Below are 21,614 nucleotides of genomic sequence, written 5' to 3'. Positions count from 1 at the left end.
AACAATTATTTTGCTTTTTCGTCACCTTTAGCTCGTCAGTTGATTCTTCCCTTTCCTTAATTAGTAAAAGGGACGGTTATTTCTTCTGGATTCTCTCTCTTACTCATTGTATTGTTAAGAAAAAAGCATTGTTGTTTTCAATCTATTTTTTTAATGTTTCAATATTTTGCTGCTTTTCAATCGCTGTTTGAAAGATAAGTTTATTTCCTTCTTTCTACTTTTTCAAAGCGGGGACACAGGTATACAACAATATACCAGAGAGCCCGGTAATCACATCCAGAGACTGCAGTTTTGTTGATAAATTTACTTTATCTACCCGTTTGTCGGCACTCTCAGCTTCAATGAAATGATAACTACCTTGAGCTCAATTATTCCCTATTCCAGACTGAAGAATCCAAAAAAGGACGAAACTAGAGTCTTTGAATGTGGTAACCGGGCTGTCCGTATAATGCATTTACGAAGCGAATTTATATTTTTCTTCTTTGTAGAAATATGGTTGTTCACTAATCCACCAGCTCGGTTATTCACTAATCTAGACAGATGAGTTTTAATAAGAATGAATCTGCAGTCTCTGGATTTGATAACCAGGCTTTCTGGTGTATTGCACATAGTTCTGCCTTAGCCCTGACTAAGGGTTAGGTTACCTAGTACACTCTATCTTTTATATTGCAATAGGTTGAGTTTAGGTTGATACCATTTAGTGCAAAAAAGGCCAATTTGATTGCATTAAAATAACATGAGGTGCACAAAAATACATAAAGTATTTGTTTTGTTCTGATAACACATGGAGAGGTTCTTTTCTTCAAAGGTCATTGCTAAAAGTTCGCAGTGTGCAATAAAACTACCATTTACTGTTGAATAAAATAGAGATACTAATTTCACCGTTTAGGCAAATACATACACTTGTTATCGTTTCCAAAAGCAAATTGTTGTCAGGCAAAAGAAATTGCTTGAAACTTTCTGGGGTTTCCTCCCCTATTCCCCTTGTTCTCCGCAGACTAGTTCTGTGTAGTTTTAACTCTTTAGACCTTGCAATATTTGGCTTAGAAATAGCTTTAAATTTTAAGACAAGCAAAGCACAACCCAATAAACCCGTAACAAAATTGCAGATTTTTGTTCCACCAAATGAGGACTGTTTTTGATGTATTAATTGCACTTATGCGGACCTAGAAATATTTTGCAAGTTTCAGTTCTGTATCTGAAAGGTTAAGGTCCCTATGTCCAGAAAGCAAGTTTTCAGAGGGTGTTTCAAATCCTTTGGCCAAAAACCATTGTGTTCCAGGCAGCACCCAAGTGTTGTTTTTCATTGTTGTCATTCTCTGTTTTGTTTACTATAAGGAGTTGGACGTGGTCCTTTGAACCTCTAAATAGCGTCAAAATACTGTCCTTACTTCCCATTTACTTTCATTTTTCATCCATAAAACAATCATGCGCGAGTTTTAATGCTACTAGTAGTTGTAATTCATTTAAATTCTCCAAACATGCAACCGATTTAAACGTTCAATGCTGTTAGTGCAGAAAGAAAAAAAAAAGCATAGTGAGAATATTTTGTGGTCACAAAGCGTTTAAGGTGAATTGGTATCTTAAAACCCTAAAAAAAAATCATTTTTCAGTTTATATATATTCAAAATATTCAAATACAAAGCTTTTAAGTGACACCGAATTCATGTTTCTATGTTGATTAACAGTAACAGAATTTAAATATTAATTGGGCAGGAATGTAATAAAATATGCGTACAATTTTAATTCCTAACGCGATTTTCTCAAAACTTCAATTTTAAAAACTCATATTCCTTTTTCTAGTAAACTACTTAATATATTACTTCGAATTTTTAACCACATTTATTTATCTGTTCATAATTATATTGAAGGGAAATTTTTGCTTTAGGGCGCACTTTTTCCTAAACAGCTGATTTTATGGTCAGAAGCGGTCGTTTTTTCATTTTAAAAGTGTCTATTGGTTAAAATGTAAAGAACTTCACAGAATTGACTTAAAATTTTTCTTCAGTAAACTCGATACTCTTAGATATTTCTTGAAAATACTGAAAATTGTAAATTACTATCATTAATTCTTTTTGAGAAAAGGTACGAAAAGCCTAGCAATTTAACATAACGCGTATACTTAGTACCAACTTTCCTTAAAGTAGCTTTCGTAGCTCATAAACATAAATTTATCAGATGTACCATTATAAGCAGTATAAAAAAATTCACTTCTAAAAAAAAAATTCCTATTTACGTCAATAAAACATTTTCAAAATGCTTTTGTCAACGAGAACAAAGTACAGCATTTTATTTTGTTTTATAAAATTGATCTACAATACAACTTCATTTATCCGGTTTTACTTTATCTGAATCTCGGAATTATGTGGATTAAATCTGTGGCGTTTTAAAGAAACTTACGTTCACATAAATGATTTTAATTTATGATAGGTGAAACTTAACTATAAGAATACATAACATTCACTCTTTATTTTGATTAAATGCACAGCTCCTGCATAGATTATATAAATTATGTAATCTAAACTATGGTAATCTAACAAGCTCCAATTTAACCAAACTAAATGTTAAAGTGGTTGGATAAACGTGCTTTATTCAAACTAAAGCCCTCGATCGCATCTAAAGTAGCGACACTTCTGCCATCTTGGGGCTAAACGCCGTTTTCTTCCTATGTCTGCCATGGGTGAATTCCAGCGGTAACGGAAGGACATTTTTTACAAAAACAAATCGATGCATTTCTGTCTGTGAGCTTATCAAAATACATATTTCTCAAAAACTGATGCATAGACTTTTATACACATCATGCTAAAAAAGCCGAAGCCAAGAATTGTTTTGGTAGTAACTTTTTTTTAAAATCAAATTTAACAAACGGTAACAGAAGAACACTTTTGCGACAAAAATGTCCTTCCGTAAATAAATGTCCTTCCGTTCCCGCTGGAATTCACCTATGGTTAAGTACCTATTTTGCTTCTTGTGATTGGGTTTTTTTTAATTTATTTTTTTACTCCATTTGTTAAGCCACAAACAAAAACAACCACAAACCAGGACAATCTCAATAAAGAAGCAAAACGCGATACATCATTATAGCAGACATAGGCAGAACGTGGTGTTTATCCCCAAGATGGCGGACGCGTCACAACTTAAGCTGCAGTCTAAGACTTCAATTAAAACGACACAAATGTTTGAACATGAAGACAGGGAAACAATTCATTGCTAAAACATTATCTGAAAAATCGGTTTGATTTTTTTTAGGGCTTGTAACAATTAAATGCAATTATGTTATAAAATATGGCTAGTTTTTTTGTCGAAATGAACGCTAAGTCTGAATTTTTCAGGATTTGCTTTGATCATTACTCATATTACACGTCTTATCCGGATTTTCGGTAATCCGGATTGTCTTTGCTCCCACTTGGTCCGGAAAAACGAGGTTGTACATACTTCACTTTAAATTAAGGGTAAGAGTTGAGAAATAGTGCTAGTGTCTAACTAGTCTCTTATTTTTTAATCTTCTGTCCTTTACAGTTGAATTTTTGGAATTTCACAAAAGAAAAAAAAAGTCATCTGTAAGAGTTAGTTTATTTTTAATTACCTCTGGTTCGAATAATTAACGCAAAACTTTGATAAAACGTTATAAAAATTCCAGCTTATAAGTTTTGAAATTCAATTCGTAACTAAACTAAATATTTAGTTTTAGCTGCATTTTATGGGAAAGAATATAGTAAATGATGTAGATGCATAATAACTGCTTCAAACAGGAAGTGAAACATTTTTATTATTCCTCTCAAACTGTAGGGAAAAACGCGTCCAATGTTCGCAAGTAGCAAGAATTTATGACCATAAAAACCTTAATGGCGATTGTCTTATCTAAATAGTTTCACGCAAACAAATGCAATTGCAATTCCAAAAAAAAAAAAAAAATCTAAAATCAGAAACATATTTTATTTTGCGATATACGACATTTGTATTATGAACATTTTATTTTTGATTTGTGGTCGGAAAAAATGAATATGTAAAAATGTATCATATGTGATAATTTTGAATAATCTGCTAGAATCAAGTTATTATTTCCAAGAGGTAATCTGAGCCAAAAATCTCACATATTTAAATCTGTCCAATTATGCTTCTTGCGAAAAATTAAAGTAGTAAATGAATGTAACAAGTATCATACAAACTAATTTTATTCTAGGTGAATTCTATACCTCAGGGCCAGACTAACCTAAGCCCTTTAAGTGGATAGTCAGGTTATTGCTGCATTTTACGTAGAGTCCCACTCCACATTGAGCCATAAGAACGTAACTCTAAAAAACAGTTCTTCTATACCTCAGAACCAGACTAACCTAAGCCCTAAAGGGGGTTTTCAGGTTATTGCTGCATTGTACGTAGAATCCCATTCCACATTGAGCCATAAGAACGTAATTCTAAAAAACAGTCCTTCTATACCTCAGGACCAGACTAACCTAAGCCCAAAAATGGTGATTTTCTGATTATTACTCAGAAAAAAGTGCTTGTGCTTGTATTTGTCAGTATTTGTGCTTGAAATTAAATGAATCAATTAACCAACGTTTTGATGCACAAAAATTGCAAATTACTGCAGACACGTGTTTTGGTGCTACAAGGAACACCTTTTTCAATGCAAAGAAGTGTGAGCTTTTGGATGAAATGTCCTCCGAGGAAATATGACTTACCTCGGAAAAACACGTGTCTGCAGTAATTTGCAATTTTTGTGCACCAAAACGTTTGTAAATTTATTTTGTTTATGTAATATATCCCTTTAATTTTCTGCACAAAAGCATTTTGTTATTTCTTTATGTTCATGTTCAACTTTACGAAATTCGCAAACTTGTTTCCTACTAAAAGGACTTTTTTTTATAAAGACAAAAAATACACAAATAAATAAAAATAAAAAACAAAAACCACATTCATTGGGTTATCAGGTTACAAAAATACAAGGTTTTATATTGAGAACTACAATGCAAAATTTGACGGCAAGATAATTTTTAACAAGAATTAAATGTTTAAACTCCTAACTGATTAAATTAAAGATGTTTTGTAACTCGTAATTTAACTCAGTTTCATGCTTCTGAGATTGATTTTTGAACATTTCGAAGAATTTCAAGTAAAATAGTTGCTGCCAGGATATTTATTCATCACCGTGACACAAGATAAACAAGTGTAGGTAGCAGGTGACACAATATTCGAGATTTACGTTTATTTTCTTTCTTGAAAGATCATAACTTTGTTCGAAAACCTCAAAACTCACACCTTCCTTGAAAAGGAATAACAAATCATACAGTATTTATTACCACTCATTCAGTGCTCATAGAAACTCTGTTCAATCATATGATCAGTTTCGCTTATTGTGATGAGCAAAGCTGTGTATTCTTAGCTAAAGTATTGATTCACGCGAATGTAGTTTTTAAAAATATTAAGGATTATTTTTCTTAGTTTAAGTTTTTTGTTAATATTTTAAAATTTATTTTTTAAGATTGCAAATAATTTGATTTTTCAGAAATTTACTCGCCCACAATGTAAAATGGTGTTTTATCTTTCCATTTATTTTTTGTCTTAGTTGGAACAATTTTAAAGTTGTTTTTATTTTAAAAAACTTATAAAAGAGTTTTAAGCAGCAAGTAAATTAACTGAACAAAGAAATTCTACACAATATTCTCTATCAGTTTGCTGCTATTATTTTATAAAGACTAAGGCATTTATTTATTAGTATAAGTTAGTTATCTTTACAGACTCAATATGTGTAATATATAACTATACTGCGTTCACTGTAAATATAAGCCACATAAAAAAAAAGAATGCCATTTGTCTACCTCAATCACGTGTTTGGTTTGAAGCAAATAGGCGCCAAGCCAAGCCAAGAAGGCGGTAAATGCTAATACTATAGGTTCACTTTTGTTTTATTCCAAAGACAAAAAAAAAAAAAAAAAATTCAAAAGTGGCCATCGAGGCAAACTTTCTGGCAACCTGTTTGCTTAGTTTTGTCTCTTTGTGAATAGAGTACAGTAAACTTGATTTTTAAAATAAAATGTTGTGCGTTTTTTTTTTTTTTCTTTTTTGTAATGGATCACACATTATACAAAATATTCCATCCAAGCACATTATTTTTCGGAGGAGGGTACGAAAAAGAAAGAAAGTAAATAAAGTGCAATTTAAAACCGCGAAATAATATCCAACAATAAACTGTCCCAATATAACTGTCTTTAAAAAAAATCAAAGTTACAATTAAAAGAATGTAATGTATAGATAATAGAACATATGAGAACAACTTTGATTGTATAAAGTTAAAGGGTGATATATTGCTCACTTATGATACACATGTGAATAAAAAATCGCTCATCAATAACTTTTTTCAGTTCCTAATAAGGTATTTCTAATATCGCCCACCGAGTGCTCCTAATATTGCCCACATGGAAGGTGTTGGAAAAACGCATAAATAAACGAAACATATCTTATTGTTACACGCATCTGCATACATTTTGTAAAACTTGTATTTTCTAAGATTGCGGCATGTCAATCAATCCCTACAAGACTTTTGGCTTCTTTTTCTTTTGTTACATTTCTAATGAAATCAATTCTCTTTATATCTTAAGGGCTTTTGATATAAAATGTTATCCTCTTTTACAACATTTTTGCCCCCCCCCCCCCTCCCTTTTTCACAAAGAGATCCTTCCCCCCTATGTCACGCTACTTTTCAGAAATATATTCTTAAAAAAAAATTTTAAAAAGGCTGTCACACGTTTTACCCTCCCCCCCCCCCTTTGTCCACGACAATTTCAAGATCCTCCATCCCTCAGAAAGTGTCTCATCATTTATGGATAGTCCCTTTGTTAAGTTTCACCATGTTCGTTACATGAATAAAATTCTCCCCAAATGCACCATCGTCATTGTAATTCTCGCTTTCGTCCGTTAACGCGTAGGTTTGCTTATCGTCCTCATTCGAATGAGATAAATCAAAAGGCATCCTAAATTTCCTGCGTTTCGTATTTTTTTTTTTTTTTTATAGTTTAATCAGCTTGTAGGTTGTCAAAAGGGAGCTGTCTTTCTCTTTTATTTCTTCTCCTTTTTTCATTGGAGGATATTTTTAAAGAATTGCCGACAACAATTGCTGACCCAGCCCTGGAATATATTAGAGAGTGGTGAAAACGTTGATATTAGTTCATATTACTGTGATCAGACCTATAGGATGTTGCTGAGGAACATGCAATGGACGTTCTGGCCTTTTTCATCCATTCTGTGCATCGCCTTCAGAGCGATAATCGGAACACTTCGGTGGGTCATATTAGGAACAACCCAACATGCAAACATGGCGGCCTCTACTTCCAGATTCTCACTGTAAGCTCAAAACCAATGCAACTTAACCGAAAGTCTATTGTCCGTAGTTCAGAGTTGGTAAAACAATATGTATAATAAATAAAGCTTTTTTTTTTAATCACCTCTAAAAAATCCAAAAAATCACAGCACAAAAATGAAATACGCATGCATCTTCAATGTTTTTGTTGGTTGCTGTTGCTGATGTTGCTGGTGCTTTGTAGGATTCATGGTATATTTCACATTATTAGTCATTAGAATATTACGATGGGTGATATTAGGAACAATAGCGATGTTTGGGCCAATCACCTCTTTTTTTGTTCTACAAATAGGAAACCCGCAAGAAAGAATAAAAAATGCTGTCTTGGAACTACTGTATAAAAAAAAATATTAAACATTTGCTTAGTTTTCTTACGTCGATTTTTTAAAGCTTGTACCAATATTCACGCACGGGATCAAATATTACAACAGTAAAAATGTTTTTAAATAAACAGTGAAACCTGTGTAAGTTGACCACTTGCGATGCACTACTTTAGTTGTCAACTTAAACAGGTGGTCAACTTACAGAGGTTGATTTATACGATAAAGGATAATTCCGTGCCTGAAAAAGGCGGTCAACTTAGACAGGTGGTCAACTTACAAGGTTGGTCAACTTTACAGGTTTTACTGTATCTGAATTTAAACTCAGCAAAAAACAATAAAAAATTCTAGTTCTTCATTTGTTTTATTGGGTCAGACGACTGTTCTTGAAGAATTAAGCAAAAATAAAATTTTAAAAACCCTAACACTAATGAAATTCACAATCGTTCGATAAAACTTAAGCTCATACTTTATAAAGCTACCTCACTATTATACTTAGATATTATCTGGGAATTATTACTTTATGTATTGAGATGCAATTGAAGTTTATATTTTTAAAATATTGTTTCATTATACAGTGCGTGCCGGTTAATTGAATCAGTGGTTAATTGAATCAACCGCTTTAATGAATCAAATCGTCAAAAGCAGAACATAATCCAGCTTTATTGAATTGGCCGCTTTATTGAATCAACCGTTTTATGAAATCAAAACTGTTTGGAACAAATACGATTCATGTAAGCGGTAGGCACTGAATTATAACATAACTCCTTATTATAATGAAATACATTAAAAAGACTTGAATGTGTAGATTTTTCTTTATCAACAGTTACAACGAATGTCTCTTTAACCAGAAAAAATTATTAGATATAATTTGAGTTTTAAATAGGGTTTTAAAAACTGACACATTATTTGCATGATAATATTTGTTAATCCTACAATGCAGTTGTTTCCTTTAGTCAAAAGTAGTACTTTAAGTCACATAAGCAAAAACAATAACATGAACCCAGAAAATTCTTTCATTTTCCCAACAGTTATTTTCTAATTATTTTTTTTAAATGCCTGATTTTTCAAACAAGGCGTGGTCCTGATGACGTCACAAATCATGCTCTTTGGCGCATTTTTGTACCGCGTTTCCACGTTATGATAATCAAGGAAGCGAATTAAAATTGCGCTCTACGCTTGCTATCAACCATATCGTTGCCAATACACGTGAGTAAGGATGCAAATACAATATTTTGCTCTGTGAATGACAACACAGAATGACATTTCATCATTTGGGATGTCATCGGAAAGAAATGTAAACAATGCAAGCGCACTGATTTAAGTAATTTTCTAAAAATATTAAACTTAAATTATTTAAAAAATGGTTAGATCCTATGTTTTCTTTATCTTTACTAATAATAAAGCTGAAAGTCTCTCTGTCTGATCATAACGTGGAACGGTAATATGGGTACAAGCCAACTGGCGAGAAAATTCACCATACATTATTTGGAAATATACAGGCGAACCAAAAGATCTTTTAATTTTTTCTTTCACGGGCAAAGCCGTGCGGGTACCACTAGTTCAGAATAAAATACTTTTAAAATTTTGGAAACGACCCCATTGTTCGTTTGGACTTCATGCAAACATTTGTTCCCTTGTGCTTAATGCATTTTTTCTCTAATTTGCCGATAACGAAATTTATTTACAAAACAAGTAGTAAGATATTTTTTTAGTTATATTTAAAAAACTTTTTGTTTACTTTGACTTTTAAAATTTACTTAGTGAATATATTTACCTTGTTTCTTCTATTTACTTATGCTTTCCCCGCAAAAGTACATACAATTATTTCTTTTGAAAAACGAAAAATAAACATAGCTCCTTGTAATACAATTTTGTTTAAATATTATTTTTATCTGCTTAGGTTTTCGTTCCAAGAAAAAAGCATTTACTCACGGTGTGATGTAATAATATCTTTCAATTCCATATATCATCGCCTCAGAGCAACAGTAAGAAATCTAATCTCAGGAATAACAGTACCATATCTTACTGTTACTCCAAAGCGACGAATTTGCTCTTTAACTTCAAATATTTAAATACTAGTAGCAACCGCACGGTTTTGCCCGTAGTACAAAATTGAAAAGTCTTTTAGATTGTCTGTATATTTACAAATAATGTAGGGTAAATTTTTCGACAATTGGTTTTACCGTTCCACGTTATGATAATTTCGTAAATTACTATTCCACGTTGTGACCATTTGCTCCGAAAAAAGTTTCTTAAAATTAGAATATAAAAAGAACAAAATCGAATTTTTGAAAAATAATGAGGTGCACACTCCCATGCTACAAACTAATTCTGTGCAAAGTTTCATGAAAATCGGCCGAACAGTCTAGGCGCTATGCACGTCACAGAGATCCGGACAGAGAGATTTTCAGCTTTATTATTAGTAAAGATTATGTAAAAAATATTCGTGATAACTAAAAATCGCTTAATGTTGATGCTTCTTTTGCACGAATCTCTTATATACATGTAAGAAATTATTTGCTCCACGCGGTTGCATTGCCTAGGGTTTGACAGGGATCCCATTATTAATAACTGGGATCTCCATAATTGCGTAATGAGGCTTTCCGCGATTGCCTACTGCGCAGATGCATGAGAGTGCCTGGGTTCATATGGCTATAGACAGTCGTCAAGGGATGACTACTAAATCTCCTGACCGAATAACGGAATAGCATTTTATGGCATAGTTTTGACCGCTATTCGGGAGAAAGGTCAAATTGGCTGCCCATCATGTAAACTGTTTCAGTGTGTAGAAAATAAATTAGTTTGTATGTGTTGTGAACATGGTCCCTTCAACTCTCTCCAAAAATTGATTTATGAAAAATGTGAATAAAAAGTGGGGAAATTCTTCAATACACGCAGACTCACAGAACTATTTCGTATAGTCTCTTTTACCCATTTTTTTATTCACTTTTCATAACTTTTTTTTTACATTCATTTTGTTATATATCTTAATCAACGCTTTTTCTATAGTAAGACAAAATATTGTTTAAGTATGTAAATTGTATAACTTGCTGATAGAATGAAAAAAAAAATAATTTGAACTTTGACATCTTGAATTATGTTTTTCGCAATCACGATTGTGTGTGTGTATGTAGGCGTGTGTGTTTGTGTGGGGGGGGGGAGTATGTGTTTGTGTGAGGGGGTATGTGTATGTGTGTGTAGGCATGTGAGTTTGTGTCTGTGTGCAGGCATGTGTTCGTGTGCAAGCATGAGTGTTTGGGTTGTGTGTGTAGCTGTAGGTGTATGTGCGTGTATGTATGCGTGTAAGTGTAGGATATTGACGCAACCTGGAGACGGTTTTCGCTAGGAGCAGCATTGTGAAGCCGGTCGACGGTGGTGCTGCAGAGAGAGGTGGGGGAAAAATAAAATCATAGGAAATCAAAACCGTCAAGTGAGAGCAATAAGCAATCGTGATTGCTCAAAAAACAAAAACAAAAAAAAAACTTGAATTTTTTTAAATAAAATTTGTTCTGAAAACTATTTTCTCCCTTCCTATCGGGCACTATATTTTCATAACTCTTGAGGAACAGGAGGCCCTTCTGAGCGATAAAAAATAATAAATAACGTAACTGGTATCACTGCATCAAAATTGTTTTCACGTTTCTTTCTGTGTGAAGGATGGCAATTTCTCTTCGAAGCGCATTTCTTTTATCAGTATTTTTCGACACTATCAGAGCAATGTCGCCAAAAGACATTACGCACAAGCTTAGACGCTATTTCTCAAATACAAGTTTCAGCAATAAAATATGTTGTTTCCTGTTTTTTCTAACTTCCAAAAAGTTCTGAACTTTTTCATTGCCTCTTATCAAACTTTACTTTTAGAACATATGGTAAACTGAAACAAAAAGGTAGAGAAAGAAAAAAAAAGGTACAAACAATAAACGAGGACTTCAATTCCCCTAAACGTTCTCCGATACATCAAGAAAAAAAAAATCACTTTATTTAATTAACATTAAAAAATAACGATGTGAAATCTGGCAATTAAGATTGATAAATGTGTGGTAGCTAGTCGTTATGTTTATCTTTTTGTTCTCTTTTAAAGATGTTTTCAGGATTCGAATCAAAAACAACATTTTTAATATTTAAAAAGAACCTTCCCGAAACACTTTGTTCGAATACTTTATTTTGCTCTATGTATTTTCATTTTTTAAATTATTTTGTTGTTTGTGTGTTTTGACTCAATTAAGAAATGTTTCACTTATTAGTATCTATACAGGGAAAATTGACTATTGTTGAATTTGGTGGTCGGCAATTATAGAATTATAACACGAGGTTAGTAAAGTAAGAGAGAAAAAAAAAAGAAATTGAACGAGAAGAAAGCAAAACAAAATGACGATTCAAGTTAGTTGAAATGACAATAACTTTCCTTATTGTCTAACAGTGGCACCCGCACGGCTTTGCCCGTAGTAGAAAATTAAAAGGTCTTCGTTCGCCTGTGCATTTACAAATAATGAATGGTGAATTTCTCGCCAATTGGCTTGCCCATGCTACGGTTCCACGTTATGATAACTTGGTAATTTACTCTTCCATCTTATGATAATTTTACTCGTGAAAATGTTCTTAAAATTTGAATAGACAAAGAACAAAATCAAATTTTTGAAAAATAGCTTCGAGGTGCACATCCCCATGCTACAAACTAATTCTGAGCCAAGTTTCATGAAAATCGGCCGCACGGTCTAGGCGCTATGCACGTCACAGAGATCCTGACAGACAGAGAGTGACCTGGACAGAGAGATATCCAGACAGAGAGACTTTCAGCTTTATTATTAGTAAAGATGACCTAATACATTCAAATTAACGAAAACAAAAACTTACCGTGTTTCCCTCATTTATGATATATTACATGCTATCTTCTCATTCAATTGAAAATATGGTAGTATAAAATAACAGTATTGCGATTTTTTAACAACTAGTGATTTAACGTAATTCCTTGTAAGTGATGAAATTAGCGGCAATACATACAGTTCTGTTTGTGGCAAAGTTATTGCATTAATTTCATTCTACCAAAATTTCTTCACTTTAAAGATAATTCCCAATGAAATGCAGAGTCAAGATATTGAAACTTTGAAGTGAAAAGAAAAAATAAGTCAAAAAACTCAAATTTAACTTTTTATACCGGCGCTAGGTCCCCTAACTTATATTAAGGGAAATCATCTTCATTGAAAAATATTACTAACACAGGAAACTTGACATTTGTGAGACTAAAACTCAAGGGGATATTAGACTTCAAAGTTCGACCATACAGAAGATGAGATTGGAATTTATCGCATTTTCAGAAGATTGTTAGGTTGTCGAAGTAAAAAAGCTAAGTATTTATATTTTTCATTGCTATTCAATAATAAATGAAAATGTTATGCCATGATAAGAAGAAACACACTACAAAACATCGAACAATTTGGAAAACCGCTCTCTATGCACACATATAATTTTAAACCCTAATTAACCACCATATTTTCCCTCAAAAAGTGTTATTGACGGCGAGTTTAAAGTGGTGTAAGTCACAAGACGCTGCGTTTCATATCTCGGTGAATATTGGCCGCACTAATGTCAAATCTTTTGTGTTGGAATTATTTTTCAACGGGAGATTGTTTCCCTAAGTATAAGTTAGGGCCTAGTTATTACTACTTAGGGCCTTTAAATTTTATATTTCTTGACTTATTTTTATTTGCGCTCCAAACTTTCAGTATCTTAACACTGCATCTGGTTTTGAACATTTTTGCAATTTGAAATATGCAGCTGGACCTAACGGTTGCGAAAATCTAGGACTTACAGGTTAAAACAGAACACCCTTTATGTAACACTTTTTTAAAGGCAAAGACTGAATTTTGTAGAAAATCTTTTTTAAATCCGTCAAGAAATGTGTAGTTTTTTACGGCTAAAAAAATCAAATAAACACAGTCTTTAGAGATTGACAAATAAATATTACACGCCTGTTTTTTTTATTTTTTTTATTTTTTTTTTTTTTTTATTGTGACAACATAATAAATAATCCCTACAAATAAAATACGTCTTCTTTGCATCATTGTAACTTCGATCATTCCTGCATATTTTCGATCGTTTTTCGAAAATATTTGAGCACAAATTATTTTAATAAACAGAATATTTTGCATTTCCCACAGATCGTGTTTTTGTAGCAGAAAAATACACAGTACTTACTACTTAAATATTTATCTTTGAGTACTAAACAAACAAAACCTCTAACATAGCATTGTTTTTTTTTTAGTTAAAACTTCCGCAGATAATTAAATTTCTAACAATTCCTTCATGGCATTCCTCATAAAAGGTCAACTAGTAATTTAATTATTCCTCCTATATACATATCGATTTTCCTTCTTTTATTTGCGTGAAAGGTAACGCATAATTTCTCCTTCAAAAAGAATCATGCCTGAAAGTTCTTTTGTATTCTCATTGTATGGTATCCTCTTTAGACCTGGTTTTGAATAGCACGTGTGTGAAATCTATGAGATAGCATTCGGGAAGAAAGGCACGTAATTTTTGAGGTATATTTAGAAATATTACTCGTTTCCAACCTTGCTTATCTTTCCTTCAAGCTGCGCTTTCGGGTAGAGAATACTTTTAGCATCTTTATAGTATTCGGGCAAAATGGTAGTTAGATATTTAAAAAGTTTCTCAAAAGCTCAAATGTCATTTTATTTTTTTGGAAGATAAGCAATAGCAACTCTGCAATGGAGATTTTTTCGTTCACATTGATGACGTTTAAAATAGGAATACGTCAAGAGCAAGCAAGTGTATAGCAAAAAAAAAAAAAAAAACCTTTTAAAAGTGCTTTTATATTTAAATTGAATGGAGGAATATTTGGAAATAAAAACCTGGATTATTTTCAAATATTGTCGAGTTTCATAAGTTCCAAAATGCTGTGCTTGCTAAAGTTCAGCCAGGGAATTAATTTGTGTAGTTTATCAATAGTTGGCTTTTCAATCGCCTTTTCTCATTAGTGTCTTTGGCGTGGATTAGAAACCTGTTCCACCAACCAGCTCAACCGACTAAGACAAAGAATGTATAAAAAAGTATTGAAATAAAAGAGTTATTGCCTTTGTTCTTTATAAGTAAAGAATTATTTACACAGATAGAAGATTAAGTACTAACTTTAAAACTTAAATGCAGTAAAAAAAAAAACTTTTCAAAATGTGTTTTTTAGCTTCAAACATATCTTGAAATTATGAGAAAGATACTTAAAAAATTATAGTTATATTTTGATATGCTTCACGGTCAGACAACCGCTTAGCAACATTGGGCTTTTACTAAAAAAAATTACTAATAATTTACCATCAACTGTCACAAATCATAGATAAAAATTGTAAAATGCCTTACTATGAAAGAGGGAATGAAACTTTATTCCTCACAGCAATAAAAAAAGTAGACATTTTCAAGAGCACTATCCTCCCCCACCCCACAAAAAAAGTCCCCCTTTCGCGAATGCCGAAAAAAGAAATCAATTTTTGTTTTTCACATTTACGAGTTGAAAATTGATTTAATGGCATCTTTAGTGGGAATTTTCTTGGTTATTGGCAGCTACAGAGTTTTAATTTGTTTTTACTAGTGGTTTAGAGGGCTAAATTGGGTATATTGTCAAATGGCAACACGATGCATTTACGGCCTTACGAAAAAGGACTAATAATTAAGAAGTGTAAAAAAACTGTTTTACAACTTGTTTTTATTACAAAGCTTTAGGTAGTACTAAGATAATTTTGAGAATTCGAGAGCGAGGTTCTAACACCAAGTTGCAATAATGCATTAATTTGAAGACGAGATTTATCTTGCAAAAGGAACAACTTCAAACTCGTACGTCTTGAGAAGAAGCTTGAACTCCCTTGCTTTAACAAGGAAGCATGTTTCACACCGGAACTGACGCAATCAAAATGTTAAATAACCTCATATATCAGGCATTCCGGGTTAGTTAGCTCTTGGGTACGTAAAATTTCAAGGGGTAGTACCAACACGCTACTGCGGCTTTCAGTAGCATTGTGACAATACTGAATATTTGCTACGTGATACCTCGATATCGTTAGAGAGCAAGTTGACAACATCAAATTACAAGAATGACAGTAAGCCATAAAACAATAATCAAGATTTTTCAGCCCCATCGAACTCGAATCGAGATTTCTAGCCCTCCAACTAAAAAGCCTCGAGCTAATCTTCCTTGGTTGCTGGCGAAGTCCGAGTTTGTCTTCTTTGTGATAATCACAATTCTATCATAAGAATTGGCGGAATATATTAAAACCCAGGAGGGTTTTGACCTCCCCCTTCCTTTCCCTCACTACGCGCCATGCCTTGATAAGGTATGAAAAAGTCCTTGCTGAAACAGTGAGAAATGATGTTGAACTAAACTAGAGAAATTTAATTTTTAATTAAATCAGCTTTTGTAGGTATTCCCTCTGAAGGGTTAGAAAATGGATTTTTCAGATTGCAAAGTGCATTGCGCTTTACTGCTGTGGACAGGTAAACAGCAGTATCTGCAGAAACGAGTTTTCGAGATACTTGACGAAACGAGTTTTTGATTCAGTACTAACACTATCGGACATAGACATTTTCTTCGTGCAAAAAAAAAACAGTTACTACCCTGTACCTGCCCACGGCAGTATGGCGTCTTTCAGTTACGCTGTGACACCTTTCCCATGTTTGAAGAAATAGTGATTTGATGTTTATTGGAAATCAATCTGGTTATTGCATTTCATGGCCTCTTTTACGACCTAGGTTTTTTCTTTGGAACACACAAAAGTCTTACAACATGTTTCCTATTTTCCGAATGATTTCATTAGTCATTTGAATCCTGGTAAGGCTTCAGTCGGAGCTTCTAAGTGACATTTTTGGGTTTTTGTTTCTTTTAAGAAGAGTCAAATTTTTCAACTTCGTTTAAGACATCAGAAAGTTTTCTTAGAGTGTTCATGGTATGTTTCTAATATATTCATGGACTAGCTACCTTTTATTACAGATACTGACCAAATCACTCAAGTCAATCTTTTAGACATTCAACAAAGGGTCGGATGTCTTTTTATCATTAAACTCAATTTTGTTTTAAAAAAGGAATTAATTGCAACCGCGAATCACGTCTCTGCATTTCTTAATTTCGATTATAATTTATCACACAAAGGTTAAAAATTTATTTTTAACTAGTATTTATTATGTGTTTTTGGTAATAGTCCAAGTAATCTGTAAACGTTTCGACACAAGCTATTGGAGTATTATTTATTGACCGATAATTTGTTGACTTATTACAGATGTAGTTTCCCTTGAAGGATTCGATTAGTTCATTCATATCTGACCATTTACTTTGCTTTAAGTGCTTTAAAAGTAGTGTATTATGTTGATTCAAACGTTTACTGCAATATGAAGTAAAACGCTTACCTATCCCTATCAGTCAAAACTAAATTTTAAGTATCTTCATTACAAGATTTGCCAATGACTTTCACCTAAAATATTCATTGGACTATGTGTTGTACTTTGACCATCTATCCATTTTAATTCCTGGAGATTTTGGTATGTTTTGCAAAGCAAAAATATCTGTTTTAATAAGTTAAGAAAAATTCACCCTTTGATGTTACAAAAAAAAAATCAAATCATAACAAAATTATAAACTCGTTTATTCCCTTTCATAAACTTTCTGAAAGGTTTGATACTCTATCACAAGTCTTTGTAGTTTTCTAAATGCCATTTATCTGCTATGAATTCATAACCTGTCAAATACAACGTTTCCTGCGCTCATTGTGAGCCTCGATTTGGAGGAAATGAGTTTCGCGAGAATGTGATAGTTTGGTTTTCTCGTTAGTAATATCTCCTGGACACCTTGAAGAGTCCAAATACCGAAATTATAGCGAAAGAGAGTGGTGTACTCTGCGTTTTTGACGAGGCATTTCACCAATCATTCAAACGAGTTACTACATGTACCCCATATGAGGGGCAAAATGACGAATAATTTCGTTTTCCAAAAATGACGAGATATACCAGGATTTTTTTTTTAATTATTACAGTTAAACACATTTCCTTAAGAAGTACTAGTGGTACCCGTACGGCTTTGCCCGTAGTAGAAAATTAAAAGGTCATTTGGTTCGTCTGTATATTTGCAAATAATGGATAATGAATTTCTCGCCAATTTGCTAGGTTAATTTGCTCGTTCACGGTCGCATATGGGAATTTGCTAGTCCATGTTATGGTAATTTGATAGTCCACGTTATGGTAATTTGTTCGTTCAAGTTATGATAATTTGTTCGTCCACGTTATGATAATTCGCTCTATAAAATGTTCTTGAAATTGGAATAGAAAAAGAACAAAATCGAATCTTTGAAAAGACGCTTCGAGATGTATCTCTCCATTTAAAATATTTTGTATGAATATTATTTCTAAACTAGAAAATCGCCTGTCAAGGTATGACGGTTTGCCTCTACATTGCTACAAAACTGCTTCTACAATTGAACGAAACACTTGCCTGTTTGGTGATACTTTGATAGTTGAAATTTTAGTCGCAACTCCACTGGAATAATATTAAAACTCCAGTAGATAGTGTTCATTGTTAATTACTTTTTCGTTTTGTCGTCTCCTAAAATTAGTCTTCCCAGTAAAACAGTTAAGTTACAGGATCCAGTTCAGCCTTGTCAAAATGAAGCATTTCCCTGCATGTCAAACATTACCAAAAAAAAAAAACTATCAAATTAACATGCAATGGTGCGAGTTTCATTGTTGGTGACGTCAGAGCGGTACTCGATCAGTGAATCGGCTTTTATGTATCTATAAGGATCTCAGGTACTCCGCTATCTCCGACATAATACTGTTCTTTCAAACATCCAGATATGGTTGTTCCTGCTACGTCTAAATCAGCAAATGTTGTCACACCCATACATTACTACCTCGAAGACAAAATGTCAAATAGATGTAAGAAAAAAGCTTTATCTTATTCTATGATAACCTAACCTACACATAAAAAATAATTCGAGGACCTACTTTGAGCAAAACGAAATAGAAGGAATTAGTAGCTCAAAAACAGCAAAAGAAGCCAAACGTTTATAGTTTTTTCAATGCTTTAAATAAACGACTTCATCCGACAATTTCATGCTTCTCTTTTCTTTTCTTAAATAACTTTTCATGGCTAAAAATCAGTAGTAGTTTTTTTTTTAAGTGAGACTTTGGTTTTGTTGGTTGCAGTCATGCTGTAGTTGGCAAAAAAGGCTGGGGGAACTCACCAAAAAAGAAAGACGATTATTAGTGAGTTACCCAGCGAGTTACTGGTGAAAACGTGGTTAATGGTGACAAAATGTCATTCCATTTTAATTATTTTTGCAGTAAGAAAATAAATATTTCAGGATCAAATTGTTAAATAATAATAATACAATAAAATAAGTAGCTAAAATATAATAATAATTAAGAAAGTAATGATAATGAAAACATTTATGAACCTATAATTTCGTTCTTACAATTTTTAATAGCAACAAGTATAAAATTAAGAAGAAGTGTGGTTTTGTTAACGTGTAACAATAAGCTTTCTTAAATTGCTTTACAAATAAGAGTTTAAAAATTTTACATCTCTTCTTCCAGAAAATATCTTATGAATAGAAACTTTTCCCATTTGTGATCTGCTCTTCATTAGATCCTTCAAACTTATCAACAACCCGTTTCTGTACATGTTTGTTCATTTATATTCCATAATTAGAAGCGGATATCTTTCGGTGCAATTTTATCAGTCCTTTTAAAAAGCAAAATCATTAAGTTAAGCAACTTTAAGTTCAGCAAGCTAATGTATAACAATGAGCTCCCTTAAATTGCTTTGACAATATATCATACATTTTATATCACTTCTCCATAAAATAACTAATGAACAGATACTTATCCTATTTGTGATCTGATGGCTACAATAAATCTCTTCAATATGATCCTTAAAACTAATCAACAATCCATTGCTGTTGATTTACCTCCATTTTCATGTTATAATTAGAAGAGGATATCTTTCGGTGCAATTTTATCAGTCCTCTTAAAAAGCATTACTATTAAGTTAAGCAGATTTAAGCTAAAATAACTATTGTATAACAATAAGCTTTCTTAAATTGCTTTGACGATTTGTTTTATAGAGAAGTGATATAATTTTTTAACAAAGTATAAACAGAAACTTGTTCCATTTGCGATCTGCTCTCTCTGTGTACATCTCTTCATTTAATCCTAAAAGTCAATCAACAATCCATTGCTCTTAATTTTCGTATTTATATTTTATAATTAGAAATTCGGCCCAATTTATCACGTTTTGAAAAGCATTGCCATTAAGTTAAGCAAATTTAAGTTAGCAAACTAATGTATAAAAATAAGCTTTTTTAAATTGCCTTGACAATATGTAAAAAAAAATTATATCACTACTCCATAAATACAATATGAATATAAATCTATCCCATTTGTGATATGCTGTGTATATGTCATCATTATGATCCTTAAAACTAATCAACAATTTATTGCTATAGATTTTCGTTCATTTATATTCCATAATTAGAAAAGGATATCTTTCGGTGCAATTCTATCAGTCCTTTTGAAAAGCATTACCATTAAGTTGAGCAACTTGCCTCTGGGTTCGGTTCAACTCTCTTGCTCATTTGTCAAATGCCCTTCTATCTATTTGTTCTAATTTTCTGCTCATCACTTGAATAGGATTTACTAAGCATTTGAATCATTATTCAATTCGCAGTGAAGGACTTTCCGAGAACTTAAAATAGCTACCATAACTAAATTAGATGACAGCGTGTCGTACTCGAGAAGAGAAATGTGAATTCCAATAATGACTTCCCGGGAAATTATGGGATAGAAACTTTTAAGGTAATTTCTAATTTTTGTTTTACAAGTCTTTTAAAGTTTTGGACTACCACCCAGTAATAAAATAATTAGTAATGGTTTTTTTAACTGCGTAGTTCACTGCAAAAAAAAAAGGATGTGAAATATTTTCATGAATTATTACGAAAAAATATATATTTTTTTATTTTGAATACATATTTGATGCAAGTCGAGAAAAATGTTGACGTAAAAACTCTTAGTTTAAATCACATGATATATCTCTTAGAATTGCTCACAAAAGTGATGAAAAAGATGATTACAAAATTTATGATAACAAATTTTGAAAAAAATATTTGAAAAGTAGAGCTAAATTAATCTTTATGGAAAATATTTTAATCAGGATTAGTTATCAAACATTTTAAAACCTGCAAATTACGCTCAGAAACATATCGATATTAAAACTCTTGACTCGAACCCACATGACATATTTCTTAGAATTGCTCACAAAAGTAGAAACTTATAAAATTAATAATAACAAGTTTTGAAAAAAACTATTCGCAAAGTAGAGTTAAATTAATGCTTACGCTAGGTATTTTAATTAGAATCGGATATCAGACGTTCTAAAGACTATGAATTATGCCATTTTTATTATAAATGAGTTAAAAACAAGGTTTTTTTCTTGGCTCTAAAAAACATTTTTCTTACCTAAAAACATTTTGGCAGTAGAAGACAAAATGTTTTTAAATGAATGGAAAATAAAATGTTTTTCAGATTTTCCTCCACTAAACAAAAATATTTATTTCGTACAAATTGCAGCAAGTAACTGTATTAGCGACTTTGGAAGGAAAAATAACGTATCTCGTTCCATATTTGAAGCATAATTAAAGAGAGGGAAGGAGAGTTTCATTGATTTATTTATTTGTTTTTAATTAATTATTTTTTTATAAATTAATTTATTTTTTATTAATTTATTTTTTTTAATTATTTTATTCTTAATTAATTTATTTATTCATTTATTTATTTTCAGAAAAACGCATTCAAAGTTAAAATGGTAGGTGGACTTCCATTGGAGGGCCATTCCACGAAAAGTGGTCCTGATTCACCATTTTTTTTTCACCAAAAATAGAAACAAA

General features: G+C 32.1%; 1 protein-coding gene across 1 annotated transcript in view; it reads left to right on the top strand.

Annotated features, from left to right (window-relative positions):
* Positions 1 to 7,312: 7,312 nt before the first annotated feature.
* The window catches only part of LOC129220966 (potassium/sodium hyperpolarization-activated cyclic nucleotide-gated channel 2-like), a 130,857-nt gene continuing 116,555 nt past the window's right edge, over positions 7,313 to 21,614 (top strand). Inside the window, exon 1 of the mRNA XM_054855401.1 lies at positions 7,313 to 7,341. Coding sequence (XP_054711376.1) covers positions 7,313 to 7,341 — 29 coding nt within the window. The remainder of the gene's footprint in view (positions 7,342 to 21,614) is intronic.

This window comes from Uloborus diversus, chromosome 4 (genome assembly GCF_026930045.1).
Source record: "Uloborus diversus isolate 005 chromosome 4, Udiv.v.3.1, whole genome shotgun sequence".
Classification (NCBI taxonomy): Eukaryota; Metazoa; Arthropoda; class Arachnida; order Araneae; family Uloboridae; genus Uloborus; species Uloborus diversus.
Note: the sequence above shows the minus strand (reverse complement) of the source record. Positions and strands in the feature narration are given on the sequence as shown.